Here is a 22,682-nt window from a genome sequence, read left to right on the forward strand (position 1 = left end):
TAAAAAGTCTGCTGGCTTAAGTTTTATTTAATTTGTTGCAAAATTTAAAAACAGAGAGGCTAAATGTTGGCATGTTGTTTAAAATGTGTATATGATCAAGCTTGTTTGCCCGGAGCAGAGCGTCGGGAGGAATTCCCTCTCTGCCTGGGCTCTCTCAGCGACCACAGATCCAGTGGACGGTTGCCAGAAGAGCCTGTGGGCACAATTAGCCAACAAAAGGCCCGGCCTCCTCTCCTGTGCTGGCCCAGACCTCGTAGATTCCCATATTAACGCAGCAGGAGCTCCTTTTAATCTCTTGCCCTCTTCACTTAAGACTTTCAGCCTCACCTCTCCTGTAAATTCCAGGGTTGTCCCTCCTGGGGGTTCTGGCATTTGTTTTGCATGTACCTGCAGCACACAGCTGTACAATATATCAACCTACATGTAGAGGAATGTTAGCTCAGTTTATATGGACAAAAGGGTTGCCTCAGTTTATAGACACATAAAGGGTCGTATAAGTTGACTTCCTCTTGTCTTGAAGCATTTTGAATTCACATCAAGACAGAAATAAAGGCTGCATCTGTACCAGATTAGAATAACGAGTGATCCTTACCTATAAAGTCATGCACAACTGTGCGGAGAATGCATCAGTCCCTTGCAGTTGATTAAATACCTGTAGCCAACATATGGAGGCATCTTAAGATGTGTTTGTATCTCCTTCCTTTTAGTGGTGCACTGCCTACCTTCTCCCTGCTAGAGAAATAATGTATTTCTGACATTGAGTAGCCAGCCTGTTGCCCCCTCAGTATGTCACTATTGTGCACATGTAAATATAATGAAATATGAGTGAACTAAAACAGTTGGGGCATGAATTGAGTGAGTATAAATGGAACAAAGTAAATGTGAAGCGGTAATGATGTTATGTAAAATTGCAGACTTGAACTTATCTCTCATGAAATGTTAATTCAACTTTTCAAGCTTTGGGGATTGCTTCATATTAGTATTTGTCCTGCTGCTGGTGCTTCTTTTAAAAGGGGATTAATGGTAATGGGCATTATTTAAGCTCCACCCGACTTCACCTGCTGATACTTTTCTTACTAACAATATATTCATCCTGCTTTAGCCTCTTTTAGATTGTGTCATACTTCAGTAGGATGGCACTTGTGACTCGGGTTAAAGGGAAAAAAAGAAAAGAAATTACACAAACCTGTTCCCTCAGGGTTTTTTTTCTTCTTCTTCCTTTGCTTTGGTTTGCACACCAACCACCCAGGAAATTGTAAACCTATAGCATATAGTTGCAATATTTTTCTTGCCCAATTGTTTTTTGAGCAAAGAGCATTTGCAGCTCTTCTTGGAGAATTCTCAGTAGGCTTTGTTTACTGAAACAAGCTTTGTTCTCTCTGTGAGTTTGTCATGCCTGGTAGGGAAGAGCTGGGTTTCCCGCAGTTTTCAGCTGCAATGGTGCTCTGTGACTTGATAAGAGAAGTGGTAGATCTTACTAACTGTGTGCACATGCATATAGCCACAGGGGTTCATCTTAGAACATGGAAATTATAAAGTCATCTCGTGAATTTACCTTAAGAAATTTTTTGTCCTGGAAAGAATGGTGGGAAGTTACGTTCCTTTCACTTTTTTCTCTTTAAAAACCAGATCAAAAAAGAGAATTCAAAGAAGTAGTAAAGGTCGGCTGGTGTTTTGATTTAAAACCCACAGGGATATTTGTTGTTCTGGTGATAAAAATCATAAGAGGATCGCAAGTAAAAAAAATTTCCCTGCTGAAACCCCCTCTGTCTGTCTCTGTCAGACAGCTGTTACTTTGTCAGTCGTCCTCAATCTGATGCTAACCCACAATCGCAAAGGCAACAAGCAGCTGCCTGCCATCTTTTTTTTTCTACCCTTTTTTTAGATAGCTAGTATCAGTCCAAGGTCTTGGTTTATCAGAGAGAGAGAGCTTGTCATTTGACATATAAGACGTTATATCGAGTGTCAAGCAGAGCAGATGTTGCCTTGCTTGTGGGTTTGTGACATGTAAACTCAGCTGACTGACAGATATTTCCCTCATGTGTATGCTGGGCAATGATGAAAGCACTGACTCTAAACAAGACACTCGCATACACAAACAAATGCACATGCAGCAGATCAATGAAAGTGATGAGGCGTATGTGTGATACTGTGCTAACCAGATCTGACTTCCTGCTTGCAAGTCGACAGCTTCCTGATTTCTGAAGAATGTTATCAGGCATTTTTTTTTTTTTTTTTTTTTAATGTTTCTCTTCCTGTGAGAGTGGTTTTGAAAGTCACTTCTGTTTAAGCACTGTTTGTATATATTTAATGCACACTAACACTAATTATAAATGTGGCCATACTGAAAATAGTATTTAAAACAGCAGTTTGGGCTTGTGGAAATTAGGTCTGTTTCTGTGCATTTTTGTGTTCTGGTAACAGTTTTGATGCTTTGATGAAAAGATAAACTTGCAAAACAAAAACATGCATTCATGTTATGTTCCGGATCTCTATATACACTATGCAGAGAGGCAATAGTATTCAAATCCTCTCACCTTAATATGTATCATGTTGATGTGTATAGACAAATATGCATGAAGTCTCAGTAAATGGAGACGTAATATGTATTCATGCAACAGCAATTTTAATAACATAAGCTGACATTTTGAGTTTAAGTTAAAATAAATAAATAAAAACGCCCCATGCACTAGTATTCAGCTCCCAACCTCAGCACTCCTGAAGCTCCTTTTTACCTCCATAGACCTTGATTGACCTCTAATGAGCGTTTTTTGGTAAGACAAGCTTCAGACGTCTCTCTTGTGAAGTCTTTGCCTTTTGTTCCCTTCCAAAAGCTTCCATCTTATTGAAGTTGATGGCTTCCGTGCTGCAAATGCTCTCCTTAAATCCCACCAAAGATGTTCTTTGGGATCGAAATCTGCAGCCTAAGAAGGCTGCTCCAGGCTATTCTTATGCTAGACAAACCAGTGATCCATGTGGCCAAACAGTTCCTGTTTTGTTTTGTCACTCTGCAAAACTGTCTCCTATCACCCAGCAAGCATTTCAGAATTTCTTCTGATATATCACCGCCGACCCTTGTTTTGCTTCTCGGTCAGGAGTGGGATGTATTAAGTAACCCACGAATGCCTTGTTTGTTAACTGATCTTAGTGTGCTGAGCACCGACGCATTTGTTTCAGACTTATCAAGGTTATCAGTTAGACATGTTTTTCTACATTGTCCTCACAAATCTACACTTGTTCAGAACAGTTCTTGCTGTTTGTATCTGCTGTGGTATTTTCTAGGAAGGTCTTTGGTGTCTTGTTATACTCTCTACCTTTTTGGTGAAATGAAACTGTCTTTACTCTTTTCACTCTCAACTACAAAACAAACAGCACTTTTTCACCAGCTACATGCTTAATTTTATCTTGACATACCTTCTCATCATATAGAGTAGTTTTATTATTCATTTTCATAAGTAATGTAATTTTTGGAAAGATGGAATATTTTCATGTTAATATCAACATTTGATCTACAAAACTCAAAGTTAAGACGCATATGCTATAATTGTTGTTCTAGAGCTTATATTTTGTCAGTGACTGGCACTCAGTACCATAGAACTACAAACCACCAAATACACATACAGACACCTCCATTTTTTTCTTCGTGCCTGTATAATACTAGCCAGGCCTGTGTTGCTTTTTTTAAAGTCTTTATTCTGTATTTAGTGATGATGGGAACAAAATTCTACGTGGATACAGAATTTGTTAAACAAACATATGTGAGACACGTAAGACCCGGAAATGGAGAGCATAACGTTGCATTTGCAGAGAAAAGATTAAATGAAAATAATAAATCTTTGTGTGACGAAGTTTCTTTTAGGTTGGCTCACCTTTTAAGGAGGAGACGGGGTGCATATGTACATAAACTATGATCATTATAGTAAGAAGTTGTGTACATATAATAATTTACTATGTATTGTTGTTCTGTAGTGGTATACAGTTCAGTTTAGTTTCATTCATTTTGCACCACATCACAACAACCTGTGTTTTATACTTCAGGGTAAAGTCCCCAACAATCAGGCCACCCCCTATGAGCAACCACTTAGTGGCAGTGGGAAGGACTACTCCTTTTTGACAGGAAGAAACCTCTGGCACAACCAGCCATCTGCCGCCACCAGTTTGGGAGGGGGAGAATTGAGCCTGTTTAGGTTTCAGATCAGCCTCAGTCTCTAAAATATCCCTAAATATATTTAGCATTTTTATTTTTAAGACATCACACGTTAGACATTTCATGATTATGAAACTAATGTTGTTTATGAAAGTGCAAAATGAGGAAGTCATACATGGAATCGGGCAGTGAATGAACCTGCTGCATCTTTTCATCTTTTTTTTCAGTGACCTTTACTTATCGGTCTGAGTTGACACAAATTAAATATATCACTTTCATGTTCTTTGACAATAAAATAACCTTTATGACGACTAATAAACCTGTCCCTAAAGGACCACTGGCTCTAAATCAGTTGCATCTGACAGCACATGTGTGTGTCTTTAGCTCATGATAACAAATAATTCAAATTTATAGATTAGTTGTAGATGGCCTTAGTGCTACTAATTTCAACTATAATATATTGCAGGGTTTTCTGCCATTGATCATATTAGAGTTAGATATACCGAAGCCAGACACTGCATAAAAATATAAATCAACAAAAAAGGCTGTGCAAATCATTTTACCCCTATGTCTAACTGAATAATTCCCTATTTTAAAAATTCACATAGAAAAGAGACATCATTCTTTCTGTTTTTCAGAAGTAAAGATGAGTGGGTGCTGGAGAAATATGCAACAATTTAAAATTGCAAAGAAATAATTTTGTCATCTGCTTTACATAATATTATTAAGAGTGCAGGAATTCAGATAACTTCCTCTAAATAAGAGTCTGAAAACAGTATTGAATATCCATGATCTTTAGGGCCTCAGACAGTACTAAAACACTTCTGTATGTAATCACTGCATGGGCTCGGAGAGACATTTAAAAACAAATTTGTTGGTGCATCCATGCATGCAAGGTAAAGCACTACTACAATGCATAGACAGTGTTGGGGAGTAACGGAATACATGTGCCGGCGTTACGTATTTAAAATACAAAATATGAGTAACTGTATTCTGTCACAGTTACTGTTTAAAAAGGTGGTATTTAGTATACAGTTACTTTGTTGAAATGCAGGGATTACACGGCGGCCTTTTCCTGTTTCGTATGTTAGGCTATGCCCTCTCTATTTTTGATAATTCCACGCTGGAACAAAACACGCATTAAGAGACTAAATGCCTGCCGCTAGCAAAGTAAAGCTATTTTTCCGCTACGAGCCCGACACAGAACCCGACGTATTAGCCAGAGGCCCCTTTACTGCGGTTCGGAGCCGCGGACCTGTTTTATATATGTGCGGAATAGTTTTCTATACAAGATCGCTGCAAAAAGTGCAGCCTTACCTAATGTCCACCCTACTGTTACTCATTTTATATTAAGATTTAAAAATCTAGTTGGTGTTGGTATGGCGAGTATTCTTCAGTAATAGTAAAGAATCACACAGCAATAGTACATTCATATAATTGTAAAAAGCTTAATAATGTATTAAGTAATCCAAAGTATTCAGAATACATTACTCTCATTGAGTAACATAACAGAATACGTTACAAAATACATTTTGGGACATGTGTTCTGTAAAGATTTAAACATTTTTCTGGTGTCATATTCAAATTGATCACATATCTGTCATCTTATTTCTCAGCTTTAGTTGTCTTTAACTGAAAATAGTCAAACATGAAAGTGTTTAAATTATTTTCTTATTACTGAGGTTTCATTTTTCTTTACATTTTACACAAGATTTCAGCTGTCTGGGGAAACAGGGTTATATTTGGATACAAAGCCCTCTATTTGATCATGAAGGGAAGTTTAGTGTCTCACAACAGAGAAATCTTCTTGGTGTATTTTCATTGATCTAGCAAAGCCGGCAACATGGATAACGTGCATTCCCTCCAATCCTTCTAAATCTCTTCCTGCATCTGTCAGTGCCAAACAGCTCAATACAAGCAGAGCACATGAATCTTCATGATGCTGCTCCTGATCACAACACTCAGAGTAAGACACAGTTCAGAGAAGCACAGCATCCACAGGAGGCTGGCATGATGTGACACATAAATAAAAGAGCAGTCAACAGAGCAACCCTCCAGGATACAGAAAAAAAAGATTTGGCTTTGTTCAATAATTTTCTAAACATCTCTGTCTGTGCTGATATGCATTTCATGAATCGTTTTTGTTATAGATGGCCTTAGTGCTACTAATTTCAACTATAATATATTACAGGGTTTTCTGCTATTGATCATATTATTGGAGTGAAGCCAGACACTGCATAAAAATATAAACAACCCCCTTGGCGTTCGTACTTGCGCTTCGCTGTTCCACTTGAACGACGTATTGTTGTTACGTCGTTAGTTAGCAATTAGCCTATAGCCTATCGTTCACTCAAAAGGCCCAATGGGTGCTTCAACATATGAAAATTTTTGACTTACGAAAGGAAGTCGGGAACGAATTAATTTCGTAAGTCGGGGTTCCATTTGTACAAAGTTGGGGGGGGGAAACACAAAAAATGTGAGAAACAAATCTAGGACTGAATGCCAAGTGAAACCATGAGAAACACTAAGCTTCCAAGTAGGATGTATATCTTTCACCCTTTTAACCTCTAGGTATTATACATTGCTGTAGCTGGTCTTTAGTACACTGATGTCATTGTGCATAAATTAGAGATACAGTGATATCGGATGAATTTTCCCATTTTTATTTGACACCTATGACTTGTACTTACTCAGTTATGAGACTAACGTCACGTTTATATAAAAAGGCTTGTTGTTTTATGGCTAAAAGAAGGTTAATGAAGCCATAATGATAGTTACATTATCATCATCATCATTATCTTCATTATAGCTAGGAGAGAGACGCATGTGCGAAGACGAGTAAAAGAAAAATGATTATGCAGATTATGACGCAGGAATACTAGCACCACCTCAGGCTGCTAAGCGGTGAGCATGTCTGTGTTTACAGGGTTTATTTTGCTGCACATGTAAAATGACTAAACAGTAGAAAAAATAACAGATGTCACAGTTAAGCTGAAATAAAGCTGGCTATGCAAAAATATAAAAGCTACATATTTCAGTGCATCCATGTTCGTCGTCTGCTATTCAAGATATGTTTGATGTAATAGCTGCAGATAAACGGGCTGCATGGGGATGATGCATATGTGTGTGTTGGGTACAAAGATGAGAAAAATAATGTTTGCATGACTGCCATAACAATCCAACACATACCCTGGAGAAGCAGAGGATAGTTCAGTAGCAGGATGTTGGTGAATTATGCCACATACATTTTTTTTCTTTAGCACAAAAAAACTCAGATGACAGAACTGATTTTTTTTCCCCCCCTAATGCTTGAGGATAAAGTGTTAGAAAGAAAGCCTGGAGAATAAATACCACTAGGGTGTTTAGTTTTACAAACTTGCTTCTGCTGACTTCTTTTATGCATCAGAATGAAACACAACCAAAAATGTTCCGATAAGCAGACTTGTCACAACCGATTTTTCTTTTTTTTTTTTTTTCTTGTGCAGTGACAGTTATCATAAGAAATCACAAAAATATCTTACATTAATAACCGATAGGTTTTAATCATGCAGGTTTTCTAAGGAAGTACAGGGAGCTATTTATTTTTTGTATTTTTTAGTTATGAAAAGTTATGGGAAATGTGTAAATATCTTCTTAAAAAGACATTTTATGTATGTGTACATTTATCATACAACCAGCTGCATGGCATAAATTTTGAAGCAGTATAGAAGTGCAAGAGTAGCTTAGCATAACACAAATACTGGGTAGCTATCGCTGTGGCTCTGTCCGCATGTAAACAAGAATCTATATGCCTGCCAACACTTGAAAAGCAAATAACGATTATTAGAAAAGCTAAACATAAAAAAGGACAAGGTAGATTTAAGAGGGTGTATGTGCTAGCGACCAATGTATACAGCTGATATTCTTTCTTTCAGACATACAGAATATAATAAGATTTCCTTAACATTCGTTCTGTGTAATTGCTTACTTGCTTTTACGCTTTGCTTAGATCAGCTCATTGTTGTGTTTCTGCACATATTTTGCCAACAGGGAAGTTGCAGAGTGCCTTCGGGTGGATAAATTATGCAGTTTCGACACTCATAACTTGGCTGAAGGGTGATTCTCCGGCGTCTTATTTACCTTTTAAATTTTCATTTATCTGCCTTTATGAATGCCAATACCAGCATGACTATTGAAAATACAGACCCACTAGTTAATCTGTCAGATATACTGTGTTGGTGACTATTTCTTAGTAGGTGAAGCAAGATAGTTAGACACATGCTTTAAATGAAATAATTGAGATTCAAAGCTTTATCTGGTCAACTTGAGCCATGATTTCCAACCATTTACAGTACTGTGCAAAGGTTTTAGGCATGTGTGGAAAAAATGCTGTAAACAAAGAATGCTTCCAGAAATATAAATGATTGTTTATTGGCCCCAAATATATCCTGCAGCAGGACAACGACCCCAAACATACAGCCAAAGTCATTAAGAACTATCTTCAGAAGTACTAGAAGAACAAGAAGTACTAGAAGTGATGGTATGGCCCCCACACATCATCGAGTGTGTCTGGGATTAATGAAGAGACAGAAGGATCTGAGGAAGCCTACATTCGCAGACGATCTGTGGTTGATTCCCCAAGATGTTTGGAACAACCCGGAAACAGAGTTCCTTCAAAACTTGTGTGCAAGTGTACCTAGAAGAAGGCAAAGGGTGGTCACACCGAATATTGATTTTATTCATTCCATTTCTCTTTTGTTCATTTGCTACATTTTGTTGATTGTAAATAAAGGATTAACACTCCCATTTTTGAAAGCATTCTGTGTTTACAGCATTTTTTCTCATCTGCCTAAAACCTTTTGCACAGTACTGTAGCTTCACTGCACTTTAAAGGTATAAAAATGTATCAGTGGTCTTTTGTATGTTTTCAACAGGTAACGGTTGGTTTAGAAACTATTTGAAATCATGAAAAAAAAAAAAAAAAAAAAAATCAACACAGCATTAACCATATCAGTCAAAGTGCAGGAGGTGAAATCTTAAGAAGATTGAATGTATGCATGTGTGGCAGACTGAGGCAGGAACCTGTATGGATTTAAAAAAGTTGATTGTTTTGAGGATAAATGAATCCCTGGGTCTTTTAACTCTGAAATTGTTTTGCTTTGTGTGTCCTATCCCAAGAGTGAAAGAGCATTTTGTGTAATTAAAGTTGCATGCTGTATTTGTATGCTAGATGTTGTCACATCAAAGAATCCTTTCCAGAAGAGAAAGCTGTTGTAAGTCTTTACTTCCCTCTTCTATGACAGTCGCCATGTTAAAAGAGGCACTCGGTTCTTGTATAATGATTTTTTTTTTTTTTTGTCTGTGTGAAAGTGGTTGTGTATATGCTTGTGCACATCTGTGAGTATTTGTGCAATTTCTTTCCCAGTGTGTGTCCCTTTGTCCAGGATGCTGTGATTTTTAGTAGTCAAATCAGAAAACTACCCGCGCGACGTGCCGTTGATCTGTGGTTATGGGATGAGTATGTAAACATGTTTGCTTAATGCTCAATAAGAGCCTCACTGAAGTCTGGTAGCATGGCAGGGCCACCTCTCTTCCTTCACAATGTCTCAATAACCTTCAAAGTATCCCTGCTCCATATCTCTCTTTTTTTCTGCGCAATCCGCATGCTGCACACATCCACAGGGCCGCGTGACAAACACTCTGAAATGTTGTACTCTAAATTCCCTCAGTGCATTTGTAGTGGAGCTCTTCACCAGATTAAGTTTAATTCCAAAATGAGATATCCACCATTTTAAAAAATGCTGCACACCACCAATGCAAAATGAGTGCTGGCCTGGAAGCGAAACTCAATGTGGATTATCGCTGAATGTATTAGAAAAGTCAAGACCTTTGCTGATGAAAGGATGTGCACTGCTCATAATCACTGCCTGTTAACATGTTTTAGATGTAATGAAGGAAGCCCTTGCGTTTTACTGATAATGTTTCTTCCTTAGGGGAACTCTTTGCCTTCTGGTTGAACTACATGGTCATCCAATTTATGCTCACTTTTAGTCTGATCATTGTCCTGCACTGAGTGGAAAATTTTGCTATCAAAATCTTATATTACAAGGTCTCATTGCAAGTTGATCTATGTACACAAGAAACAGAGATACACATGTTTGTGCTGATGAGGCAATTAAGTAATGGGAAAATAATGAAACTGATGTGTTATACAGGGGTTGAGTTTTTTGGGGTTGGAATTTTATTTTATATTTTTTTTATTTTTTTTTTTTTTAATGACATTTTTGTCTGACAACTCGGTGACGGAGCAACAAAAAGTCTGCAACTGCAACTCTTGCCACACATTTCACAGCTCATCTTCTAGCATTTCCCCTCGATGATCAGTTTTGACAATATACACCATTCCTCATGGTCAAAATAAGCATTTTTAAACCTTCTCAATCTGTACAATACCTAAAATAAGTTTTACAAATTTTTGTTATTTGTATTCCTCGGTTCCCACACCCATACCCAAATGGTAATATTTGTTTCATCTGTACCACATTTGCATTCATGGCTCTCCTTGCAGTAGGCAAACAAAAGTGTTTCCGTCATTCACTTTTGTACAGCGTATTTTATTTCTGGCGTCTAGCAGCGTATTTTTTCTTATGCAGCTTTCAGCCTGGTATATGTGCTCAGACTGAATTAAAATGTAAATGTACACAGAGTGTGCTTTATAACAATCCGTACGTATAACCATCAACAAAATATGTCAAAATCAAAATTGCAACTCTAAAATATTTTCTAGTGATGCGTGGAATTTCATTTAATGTAACGCTGCTGTATTTTTCATCCTGTGGGTACCATGAATGTATTAGTACCTGCTGTTTCTTGAAAGCAAGATGCAAAATAATAGGACATTGGTTTGGCACTTAATGATTAATAAAGTACCAAATGCAAGGGATAGACTTTCAGGAGACAGCTGACCTAGATGGACAGGGCTTTTTTTTTTTTTTTTTTTTTTTTTTTTTTTTTTCTTCTTTTTATCGAGAGAATGAATAGATGGGCTCATTAAGAGCTAAATGTGGTTTGTTTTTTTGTTTTTTTTTTAAACTGTGAATACTGCAGAGCTATAGTTTAATTAAAAGATAAATATTTGATGACTGGGTGGATCATCTTTACAATAAATAGACCGCACTCGTTAGGATAAAGTTCATGTCAAGGACAAACATATTTTAGGCCTTCCTGGGTTATTTACGTGTGCGCATGCAGTGTGTTATAAGAAGTCATTGTTACATCTTCTAGCGGCCATTACAGAACAAATACTTTTGCTTGTAAGCAAATAATCTGTGGATTACTTTGTGTTTTACCTTTAAATGCATAGATCTTTTCCATGTATAATAACCCTGAATGACAAAGAGGTCTGAAAATGATGCGTATTTGTATTCATAACATTTCTCATACCAGCAATTGCTGTGTAAAAATAATAACGAGTAATTGCTCCCTGCCGGGCCTGTTACCGTTGCCTAGATTCAGCTCAGTAATTACAGTCTTTCTCTGTTTTGCTCTCACAGAGGCGCCTCCCTCTGGGATGTCCAAGAATGGATACTTCTTTCAAGAAATGGGTGAGTGTGAACCACCAGCACAAGGACAAAATTTTCAACATTTGTTCCTCTTCCACTGTGTATTAAAAATGGAAAGAAAAGCATGGAACCTAAAAGCCTAATCCTCAAAGTGAATATAGCCGCTGTCATCGACGTCTTTGAACATCTTCCTACCAGTAATGTGTATTGTGTAAGGTATATTTAGAGTGAAAGATGTGATTTAAAGATTGGAGCTGCAGCACACGTAAAATTAAAAACAAAAAAACAACCCAAACCTCTCCCAGCTTACACACTCTCCTCCATTTGGATATAAACAACAAACTTTGTGTTATGATAACGGCAGTTTCATTACCTTCAAGCCAAGGAGAAGCTCCCAATTAGTATGTGCAGCACAGGCAGTCAAGACAGAATACACTTGCATTGGATCTCCCCGTCTCCCCCAGCCAATTATTCCCCTCCTGCAACACACCGTCTCATTCGGCACATTCACAGAAGACCCCCTGCCGCAGCTCAACATAAATGTCTTTATTATGCGACCTTTTATCAGATATTAATGTAATTACAATACTGTTGGCAAGTAGGCATTACAAACCACTGTTATCTTTAGTGGTTCATTAGCAAAGGTTGTTTTGGAACGTCAGTGCTCTTGTTGTGAACTTTGCAATTAAAGGGTGAATCACGGTCGCACAGTAAACAATATTTGAAGTGTGTCTTGTGCTGCAGAAGCAGCTCTGCTGTGCATATGCTATCTGTGTCATTTAGTTCTTTGCTGTGGTGTTAGAAGTGAACAGGTTACTGAGACACAGTGGTGTTATTCACCAAACATGGCAGTTATGTATCTTTTTTTTCTCCAAACACGAAGCAAGAAAGTTCCAAACTTTCTTTTAATGATCCGAACATGCTACCGTGTGATTGTTGTTTCTTTATGTCCCACGGCGTCTCAAAGGCAGCAGCAAAACCCTGCACACCGTTTGAAGGATGCACATCAATCGTTTAACGTTTTCAACATTCCTCGTCCCTTAGCTCTTGTTCTTTCTAGATGTTGTATTCACCGATCAAAGTTCTGCAGGGCAGCATAGCTTTACATTTAGGAAGCAGTGATTCGTTTATTTCAATCATAGTTTATTTATTTTTAATACAAGAAGCTCTAATTGTGACGTTTTGCATACTTGGAGTTCTAGTTATATGTTATATAAAGATAAATTACATGATTGCTACATGGAGAGATTGGAATATTTTTCATGCATTAGTTTATAAATAAGTTTTAATACATTTCCCTAAAATTAATGCCATTCCTTTTTTTTAACCCTCTAATTTAGTGCTTGCAGTTTAGCAGTTGCTTCTCTCCTCCAAGGTGATTTGAAAGTCAGAGCCCAGCTGGTAAGTCTGAGGCACAGAGGGATGCAGGGAAGGCAACTACACAGTGAAGTTCAAATAATGTCAAATGCTGAGGGTTGATCCTGATGCAAGACAAACTGAATGAACTGAAATTTGGGGCTCCTCACGTATAAGGTCAGCAGATAAAGAGCAAGTGAGATATTGTTCTTGTCGCATCAAGCCGATCGCTGGATGATATTTGGGAGCCCACCAGTTACTGGAGCTTTGGATTTAAGGGGGGCGCTGTCTCGGGAAGAGGGAAAGGAATGAGTCATCCAAACAAGCTCCAGGCTCAGTCCTGTGATGCTTTCCAACATGCAAAGTCCTGACCGTTACACACCAAAACCCTGCGAAAAACAGCTTTTACCTGCTGATTCATAAAAGACTCGTCATGTCTCACTTGTCTAACAGCTTAATTTTCTTAATATTCTTTGACAATTTGTGGCATTTTTAGGTTTTTAGGCATAAAGGACCGCTGCTTGCAGCTATTTGTGCGTTACACTAATTGAAAGCACCTTTTAGTAGTTGTTGCTGCTTCCATTGACATTAAAACACTACTCTTATGTATTCATATGAACAGGAGAGGAATCGTGAGCTGAAAAAACAAATTTCAGCTTTTGCACCTTAAAGGGCACATCCTGTACACTGGTTTTGTTTGACTAAGTCTGGATATTTTGGACATTGTCCATCCGAAAATGGTTAGATTCATCTCTTAATGTACACCGACACAAATTTTAGGTCCATAGTTTGCCTATTTTAAAAGATGTAGAGGAAGGAGAAGTATTTGGTATTTAGACTGATAGTATGTATACATGTCAGTGTTTTAAGGTGTAATATACACCTTAAAACACTGACATGTATACGACTAGTTATGTCTAATAATATCTAGACATAACTTTTTTTTTCCTGTTTTTCACTTGAACACACTGTCATTCTCAACCATATCATCTGACAATGAAAGAGACTGTCTGGAAGAAAGAAGCTCTCTAGTCATACTTCAGGTGACACTTGAGCAATATTTTCTTATAATTTTCAGGGTTTTTGTTTTAAGCAGCAGATGTTTATTACAGTCTGGATGGTTCACTGACTGTCAGATGAGTTGTCACAGAGAAGCATAATTGCTGTAATAATTTCCTGTCACTGTCTAAAGCTTTACCTTTTTTGAGTGATTTTTGGACTAGATTTTGTGAAAAACTTCACTCAGAAATTTTATTTATTCCTTTCACATTCTTTTATTTATTCCTCATTTTGAAAGTGTGCCATAAACATCTACAAAGCACTAAAATAAATTTGACTGTTGGATTTTGTGACTTTGGCTGAGGATAACAACAATAATTAAAGTCAGTTTGCTACCCTGCCTGGTAGCCGGTGAAGTCCAGGAGGTGACCCTGTGCTGTTGTGTCCCCAGAGCAGCGGGAGGTGGAGCAGGAGGAGGGCAGCGAGGGCCGAGAGGAGGGACAAGATTCGCCGATCGCCTGCGGAGATGACATCCACCTCTATGACAACCAGATCAGCCCTGGGCCAGGTCAGTACAGAGAGAGAGAGAGAGGGAAAGAAAGTGAGAGGGCAGCAGGGGTTAGAGTATGCAGTCTGGACAAGGAGGAAGAAAAATAAACTTGATGAAGCCACTGATAAGGATTTTTAAGTGAGTTGGAAATTAAAGGCGATAGACTCCATAAATAAAAATAATTCTTTGGTTTTATAGAAAAGCTGAAAGCTTGATCTGTTGTTTAATCTGTAAAACAAACTGTTAGAAAGAAAATGCTAAAGATTAACTTAAACCTCATCAAATATTAATTTAACACTTTTGTTAGGTTTAAACAATACTGTACATGTAAGATTCGAATATACTGAACCCACAGGCAAATCCCAGGATAATCTGCAGTCCCCTGCAATAGTTTCTGCTCGTGTTCAGCTGAGCTTTCTCTTTTAGTTTTGCAGCCATTAGTTTACTTTTGGTTTCTTTGTCACTCACATCAACATCATTACCAGCTGCAACAAGCATCATGTTTTAGAAAAAAAGCTGTGTGCCCTTTTACCAGCACCAGATAGCAAAAAACAGAGTCGGAGACCACCTTCTAAAAACATAGTGGCACAACTAACAGCAGCTAAAGTGAGTCTTATAGCAATCATGACACGTGCTAAACTGGCCGGACACATGAATGCCAATATGTTGTTGAAGTTGTTAGTAAGTTGATATGGATACAGGTGGACATACAGGTAGAAAATGAGAGACAATTAAGCTTCATAAGGGTTAACATCTTGTCTCACTGACTAATGTTGTTTATACAGTCACCAGCATCAAACTCATTCTGAATCTGGTGCTGTCAAACTTTGCCTAGGGCTTGAAAATGCTACATGCATAAGGAATTACATCCATAAACTGTCAGATACAGAGTACATACATATATAATACATGTTATCTATTAGCATTTTATGACAAGGAACATTTTTTTCATCTTTTAAGCTAAACATTTACATGAAAGTTGAAGTTTACATGAAATAAATAAACTTGGATAGGTGGGGTTTTTTTTAAAGGAGACCACTGTCTTCCAGTCAGCATAATCATAATCAATACAGCATCATATAGGAAGGAAGAAAAAGAAAACCTGTTGAATAAAGCCGCGTGAGAAACATTTCAATAATTTCTGTGGAGTTCTGGTGGGCGCTGCCCTTCCACAGACCGGTGGCATGATGGTGTTGACTTGATGGACGGCTACTCAGCTGCAGGTGCAGATGATTTTGACCCCATCACCACAATCCCGGTGGGTCAACCCAGGTTATTGTTGCCATGGTAACAGTCCCAGGTGCACCATAGGGAGAGGAGGAAAGACAGAGATGCCCATTTGCTTTGAATGTGACAGGTGACCATGCCACTTAGGCTGGGTCTCCATACATAGTAACACTTAAGGCATCTGACAAGAGAGCTGTAGTGGTGCAAGCTGGGGACAAGTTAGAAAAACAAAACGGCTGTGATAATGCTCTTCTTCACGTTGAACAGCTTGTACTTATGTCGGGCCTAAAATAAAAGCATAAAATACCTCATTTTTACTCACCTCAATTATCGGTTTTGTATCTGTCTATACGCCAGTGTGACAGTCAGTTCCAGACTAATGAACTATCAGGATGAACAAAACAGGAAGCATTTATGGAATTGATTGAAAAAAATTAACTTTATATCCAGTGTCTTCAGTAAATTATAAAACTGCTGACAGCCTTCCCAAACATCCAAGAATTATTGCAAGGGGGTAGATGCTACAGTTAAGTATAGGTAAGTCTATGGAAGGGTAGGATGAATTGATATAATCTCAAGTTATGTAATTGTCTTCCTGTTCATCCTTAATCTCAGTGAGTATGTTCACATCCTGAGCTCCAGTGATTTGTGTAATATTCCTCTCTCTCTATACAGCTGTAATATGTTGAAATCTCGCTGCTGTCAAAATTCTCACCTGCAGGTGCAGAATGTTTGTCATGCACAGCAGTTCCTGCTCACAGATTTTCAGTGCATTACTCATTGACAGCACAGCTGAATGCTGATTAGAGTGTTTTGTTTTCATTCCTGGCTGCCCCCAGCCTCACAAGTGTAGCTGTCACATACATTTGATCCCAGTATCATTAGTTGTTTGCATCTTATTTTTGCTTTTAATTTGTGTCACAAATTATCACAGACCACTGTGGAATATGTCCACCATGTCAAATTAATCTAAGACTGACTAAGACTTTTAATCACATCCTGTCTGCCTGAATAAGCAGTGGTTTGGAAAAGCAAATAACTCAGTGATTACGTCATACCAAGAGACAGCAGCTCCTATCTTAATCTAATTTTAAAAACATCTGTCTGTTTAATTAATTCATGAGAAAATGTTTGTTTCAAATGTATCTTTCCAGCCCGTTTTCTAGGACAGCATTCAATTGTGTGTAACTCCACCATATTCACCATTATATGTTTTTATATATATTTAACTAGACCGTTTCTACCTTCCTACCAATCAGTCTTTAGACCAGATGAGATGAGCAGCAGAAAGCAGTATAATGAGCATGAAAGTCAGAAAGAAAGTTGGATGTGGCAGCACAATGAATTAAGCAGAGGATCTTGATCTTGGAGAGTGGGGTTTAAATTCCATGTGAGGCCAAAGGTCAACAATGAAAAAGTCCTCTTATTTTTAGGTGTATTAAGCACGGGCACAGGCATGTGCTGTGCTTAATCTCAAAAGAGCAAGAGCTGCAGGAGGAGGGGTTTCTATTTTCATTTTTATTTCCCCTTTCTTGATTCATGCCTGGTTTCAGAACATTACTGACAAACGTGGCCTTTATCAGTAAAACCCTTTATCAGTTCTGAAGTTTTACATACCAAGACATAAGACAAATAACCCGGTTCTTAAAATTACATAAATAAAACGTCAAATGAATAACAAACGTGACATATTACACTGTGTCATTATTTATTTAGCAAAAATTAAGCCAAAATACAGAAAATGTGTAGTGAGCCAGGTGCTGATATTTGATGGCACTCGAATTAATCAGCAGCAGCAGTGACCGCCTCTATAAAAACGCTTTGGCAGTTTGCACTTCTGGAGTATTCAAATCTGCATTTATACAAAACCAAGAAAGAAAGATATCACCAACTAAAACAAATGTTCTCAAATGAAAAACATTCAAGACAGCTGCTGATCTTCCCAGAACTGGATGTCCAAGCAAACCCACTCCAAGGTCAGACAACGCTCAGTGAAACTGCAAACACTGAAGTTATCTACAAGCATCTGGTGGATGGGGTTTGGGTTTGTTTTGCAGCCACAGGGCCTGAGCACCTTGAGTCCACCAAGAAGAACTCTGTATACCAAAGCATTGCAGAGCTAAAGGTTGACCAAATTGGGTCAATCAGCGGGACAGTGACCCAAGCACAGCACCAAATCTACAACAGAACGGGTGTGCAGAGATCTGTGTATAAATAATAATGTCTGCAAACTTCAAAAAACTGAAGCAGGAAGGGTGGGTTAAACTTGCTTCATGACTTTGCAGAGACCGATAGTCACACAGAAAACCATTACTTCAAGTTATTGCTGTTAAAGGTGGTTCTACAAGTTGTTTCATTTTCTTCAATTCATAGTTTTTGCAAAACGAAAGAAAAAACCCCAAACAACAGCTGACATTGTGTGCTGTTGTTTCTAATACTGATTCCTGGTAATGAATGTCCTGATATGGTAAAAAGAGAGTGCACTTTCTGTCGGTTCTGAGGTACTATTATTCCTCCTTGTACTACAAACTGAATGATCCGCTCCATTATCTCTAATGTAAGAGAAGGGGCCAAATTCCACAGACTCCCTTTTCATTGAAAAAGTAGAGTAAGGTTTAAACGAAGTTTAGCTAAAACAAATAAATAGATTTAGAAGTTTGAGTGTCTGAGTTTTTGAAAATAGGTGGGTGTTTTCAAAAGTTAGTCTTTTTTTTCTTGTACAAAAAGTGATTCTTTACTGAGCAGTGCCTCAGGGAGAGTAAACCAAAGAGGGACTCGTCAATCTGTCAGTAGATTCAAGTTGGTTTAAGAATTCGGGTGATCCTGTGGCTTTGTGTCAAGCCCACATTATAAATATGTCCAGTACCTTGGTTTCATCATCTGTAAGTTGTGACTTATTGCTAATTAGGAAATGCTGGCACGCTAAACTGGAACAATAAACAAGAAAAACAAACCTATTATAGATCTGCTGTGCCATTATTGTGACTTTAGCATATAGCTACAGCCCCCCAGTGAGAATAGAGTGTTAGTCGTGTTAGTTATCTGCCCAGTCTGTCAGTATACACTGTCACTGAAAGTATCTGAAGAAGGCTCACTGTCTCAACGTGGCTGTAGCAACATCAAAAAAGGTGACTGATGGTGGTTATTGAAGGTAATATTAAAGATATGAAAATGAAGAGGTTACCAGTACTGTTGTATCACAGTAATACAGACTTGTTTGTTTGTCTCCTTCTGTTATTATATCACTTTGACATGATCTCATCCATTCTTCTCTCTTTGTCATAAAGCTGTCAAATTCCCTCCATAAATACAATTGATATCTTGATTATACATTTTTCAGCCAGCGCTGGGCTCAGTTCCATTTCACTTCAATCAATTTGGCTGAATGCTGATGTGGAAAAGTCACGAGGAAGGACAGCCGTCTTTGACGCTGGAAAAGACATTTTGGTTTTTACCAAGGTCCTGACTTGACCTTGATAACCTGGAGCGAAGTTAGTTTCATGAATGTATGATGAGTGTGGAGAGGGGATTGACAAAAATACTTTTTTTTTTTCCCCCTCTTTTCTTTTTACTATAAAGATTTGACTATTTATGGATGAGATATCTGCAAAAAGAGTCCAGAGGTAATGCTATGTTTTCTAACTTGGGTATAGACTGTCTTAAGGTAGTCAGTCTAATCTTTTTATAGTTAATACTTTTATACAGAAGTAATAGTGCAACTTCTTTTAAGACCTGGGTAGGAATTGGACATTTTTCATGAAAAAAAACCCTAAGAAAAAAACCTTTGGGGTGTGTGATAAACAGAAAGAGTAAAACCTGCCTGAGACGCTGACTCATGTGGTATTAACAGTAATGACATACATGCAAGAACATTAGTTTTCTTAGGTTAATGTTTAAGGCGTCGTTTTAGGTTTATATTATTTTTCAGGTTTTTTTCAGGTATTAAATATAAATACCCGCAACAAAGCCTCTTAAATAGGTACTGGTCATATTTGTTTGAAGGATTATAATTGCTTTTGAAAGGGACTGTTGAATGCCTTTTGAAGCCAACAGCTAAAAATACTGTTGTACCTTTACACTATAATCAAACCTTATTGTCCCACTTGTTTTCCACCTCTTTATTGACTGTCACTGCTTCCATGAGGTTTCTTAAAGGAAACTCTGCGATAAATACATTTTTAGACACTCAACTAAGAGTAACATCTGATACTAATTTCCAGTTTGATGCCAAGTGTTCTTGTTCAAAACTCAAGAAGTTAAATAATGAATATTTTTCATTTTAATCTGTAAGATTGTTGACCTGTGGGTAAAATCTGCCAGATGCAGATGTAATCCATGAATCCTTTATAGGTTTATAGTTTCATCTGGTGCAAAAACACTGGATGTTTAAGGCAGAGTATGGGAGATCCCCAACCTTAGCCTAAGTACAAGGTTGTTAATCTGGTATCCTCAGTCATAGTGGCACATTGCTCAAATAAAGAACACATTTTAACACTTCTTTTACCTAATCCAAAGAAAATGAAATTCTTCTGGATTACTTTAAGCTATATTGAGACATACAGAGTCCATTAGAAGGAGGTGATCATCGGGGACGAGGTAATCTTAATATGAATATTCGAATATCTCCTTACAGCTACAGCCTGACAGCAATTAGAGCCGGAGCTTCCTCTCCCCTAAGGGAACAGATCAGCCTGGCCGTGTGCTTTTTGATTGTGCGGCTTTGATGAACCAAATCCACTGCACATGACACGTGCCCCCTGCTATAGTCTCATCAGAGACAGAAAGGCAGGGGTTGGGGCTCTTTTTTTTCCTACACTGCCTGCAGGGTTTTTGTGGCAAGGTGTTTGGTGTTTCGATCAAAGCCCCTCACCCTTTTCTGCAGACTTACACTCAAACGCGTTCACTCGTCGCAGGATTATTTATAATATCCTGGCACTTTCCTAAGGCTTATTGGCTTGTCAGAGTGTATGTGCGCGCGTGTGTGTCGGGGGGGTGTTCTTGCTTCTTTGTTGCTGGAGGGAGGAGTTAAAGCACTGATTGATTTCCAGACCGAGTCGACAGTATGCATCACGTGGAGCAGAGGAGGAAAGCCCATGGTAACCTAATAATGTTGTCCCCACAGTAAACGGCGATAACCGTGTTATGTATCTGTGGTGGCGGACTGTTTTATGAGAGTCAGCAGGGTACTGACAGTCTGCTAGTTAAGGGACGGGAGTGTGTTGAAAACCACATTCCCTCCGTTTGTCCCTATATTGTTTTCTAACATAAAAGGTTTTTCCCCTCTTCCCAACACTGGGAAAATCCAAACCTTTGTACTTTATCTGAGCTCTTGCCTTAGCTCCACATGCGCATATTAAAGCCTTATCAGAAGAGAATTTTCAATCCTTATTCAATGAGAGCATTTAAAGACATGCCTCTTGACATTTTCATCACTTTTAGAAAAAAGGGGTCTCAGGCTGTTTTTCTTCGAGTGGCTGTTACTTGTGATTTCAGAATTAATGCCTGTCCTGAAAATACAGAACATTATAATGACCATATTGGTGTTAAAACTTTAACATAGTCTATTCAAACGAAGGAAATGTTGATATTTAGTGGCCCAGGAGTTTAAGACACTGAACACGAAATGGTTCAAAACAAAGTCTGCTTTCATGTTCTGTAATTCTTCATCACTCAATGTCTCATCTTCTGTTTCACCTTTGCTGTCAGTTCTGTAATTTCTTAGTTTTTTTTTTTTTTTAACCTCCTAGGACCTGGCGTCCACATATGTGGACATCACATTTTGGGTTATTTAGACTAAAATACTCAACTTTGCTGTACATGGGCCTGATATCCTCTTACAAAGACATTATACTGCTACTGTTCTATCAAAATTTTAAACAAATATCCTCATATGTGGCTCTTATTTTTCTTAAAAACAAAAATAAGGTAAAAAAAATCTGGTAATTCTTTGTTTTTACATTCATCGGGCCCCAATCAGCCCAAATATCAAAGAGAAATTAAAAATGCATGCCATGTAAGAGTTCAGGTCTTAGGAGGTTAAGTATATAAAGTAAAATAATTTGCTAGAACTACATAATGTTGGCTCTAATCTTTTAAAGCAGTTTGCGTTTTCATTTTTCATTTGTGATGATCAATTGCAGAGTGCACTTATGGGTTCAAGCCCTTTGAGCAGATATATATGTGCTCACCCTTATTGTGGATAAATCTGTTTAATATAAACACATGTCAAGTCTTTATTGATGTACACTTTGAGTGTCTAATTATATCGCTTTTTATTTCTTTCTCAGAAACTGACGATTCTGGTTGTGTGTTACTCAATACATCAAGAAGGGTAAGGATGGATGTTTATCAACTAGAAGTCTGATATTACTGTTTATTTATTATATCTATTTGACCTTTTTAACCATCTGTCAGGGCTGCAGAGTATAGCGTCAGAGGCAGATTAAACCCGGAGCAAGTCACCAGCCGATCACACGTCTAACGTAGAGAGTCAATCTGTCATGCTTACATCCACACCTATGTTAAATTCACCAGTTGATTTAATCTACATGTCTTTGGACTGAGAGAGGAAGCTGAAGCATCCAGAGAAAATACTTGCAGAGACGAGGAGAGCATGCAAGCCCTGCACAGAAAGGCCCCAAAATGACCAGAAGATTCAAACTGAGAACGTTCTTGTTCTGAAGCAACAGAACTTCCAGTTCTTTTTCCAGTTAAGGGCTCAGTAATTTAGCAGTACGGGTCAGCAACATATAATGCACCCAGTGCTTTTATCAAGAAAGAAAAACAAATATGATCTAAAATTTTAAGCCTAGTGTATGTAGACCTCTATGAATATACACAGGACCAAAATCTCAGTTGTCAA

General features: G+C 38.0%; 1 protein-coding gene across 3 annotated transcripts in view; it reads left to right on the top strand.

Annotated features, from left to right (window-relative positions):
* The window catches only part of slc4a11 (solute carrier family 4 member 11), a 103,263-nt gene that overhangs the window by 42,162 nt on the left and 38,419 nt on the right, over positions 1-22,682 (top strand). For all 3 annotated transcript variants that reach the window (XM_026151298.1, XM_026151300.1, XM_026151299.1), the window contains exons 2-4: positions 11,680-11,730; positions 14,495-14,611; positions 22,108-22,151. In XM_026151298.1, the coding sequence (XP_026007083.1) occupies positions 11,680-11,730; positions 14,495-14,611; positions 22,108-22,151 (212 nt within the window). The remainder of the gene's footprint in view (positions 1-11,679; positions 11,731-14,494; positions 14,612-22,107; positions 22,152-22,682) is intronic.

Source organism: Astatotilapia calliptera, chromosome 19, assembly GCF_900246225.1.
Source record: "Astatotilapia calliptera chromosome 19, fAstCal1.2, whole genome shotgun sequence".
Classification (NCBI taxonomy): domain Eukaryota; kingdom Metazoa; phylum Chordata; class Actinopteri; order Cichliformes; family Cichlidae; genus Astatotilapia; species Astatotilapia calliptera.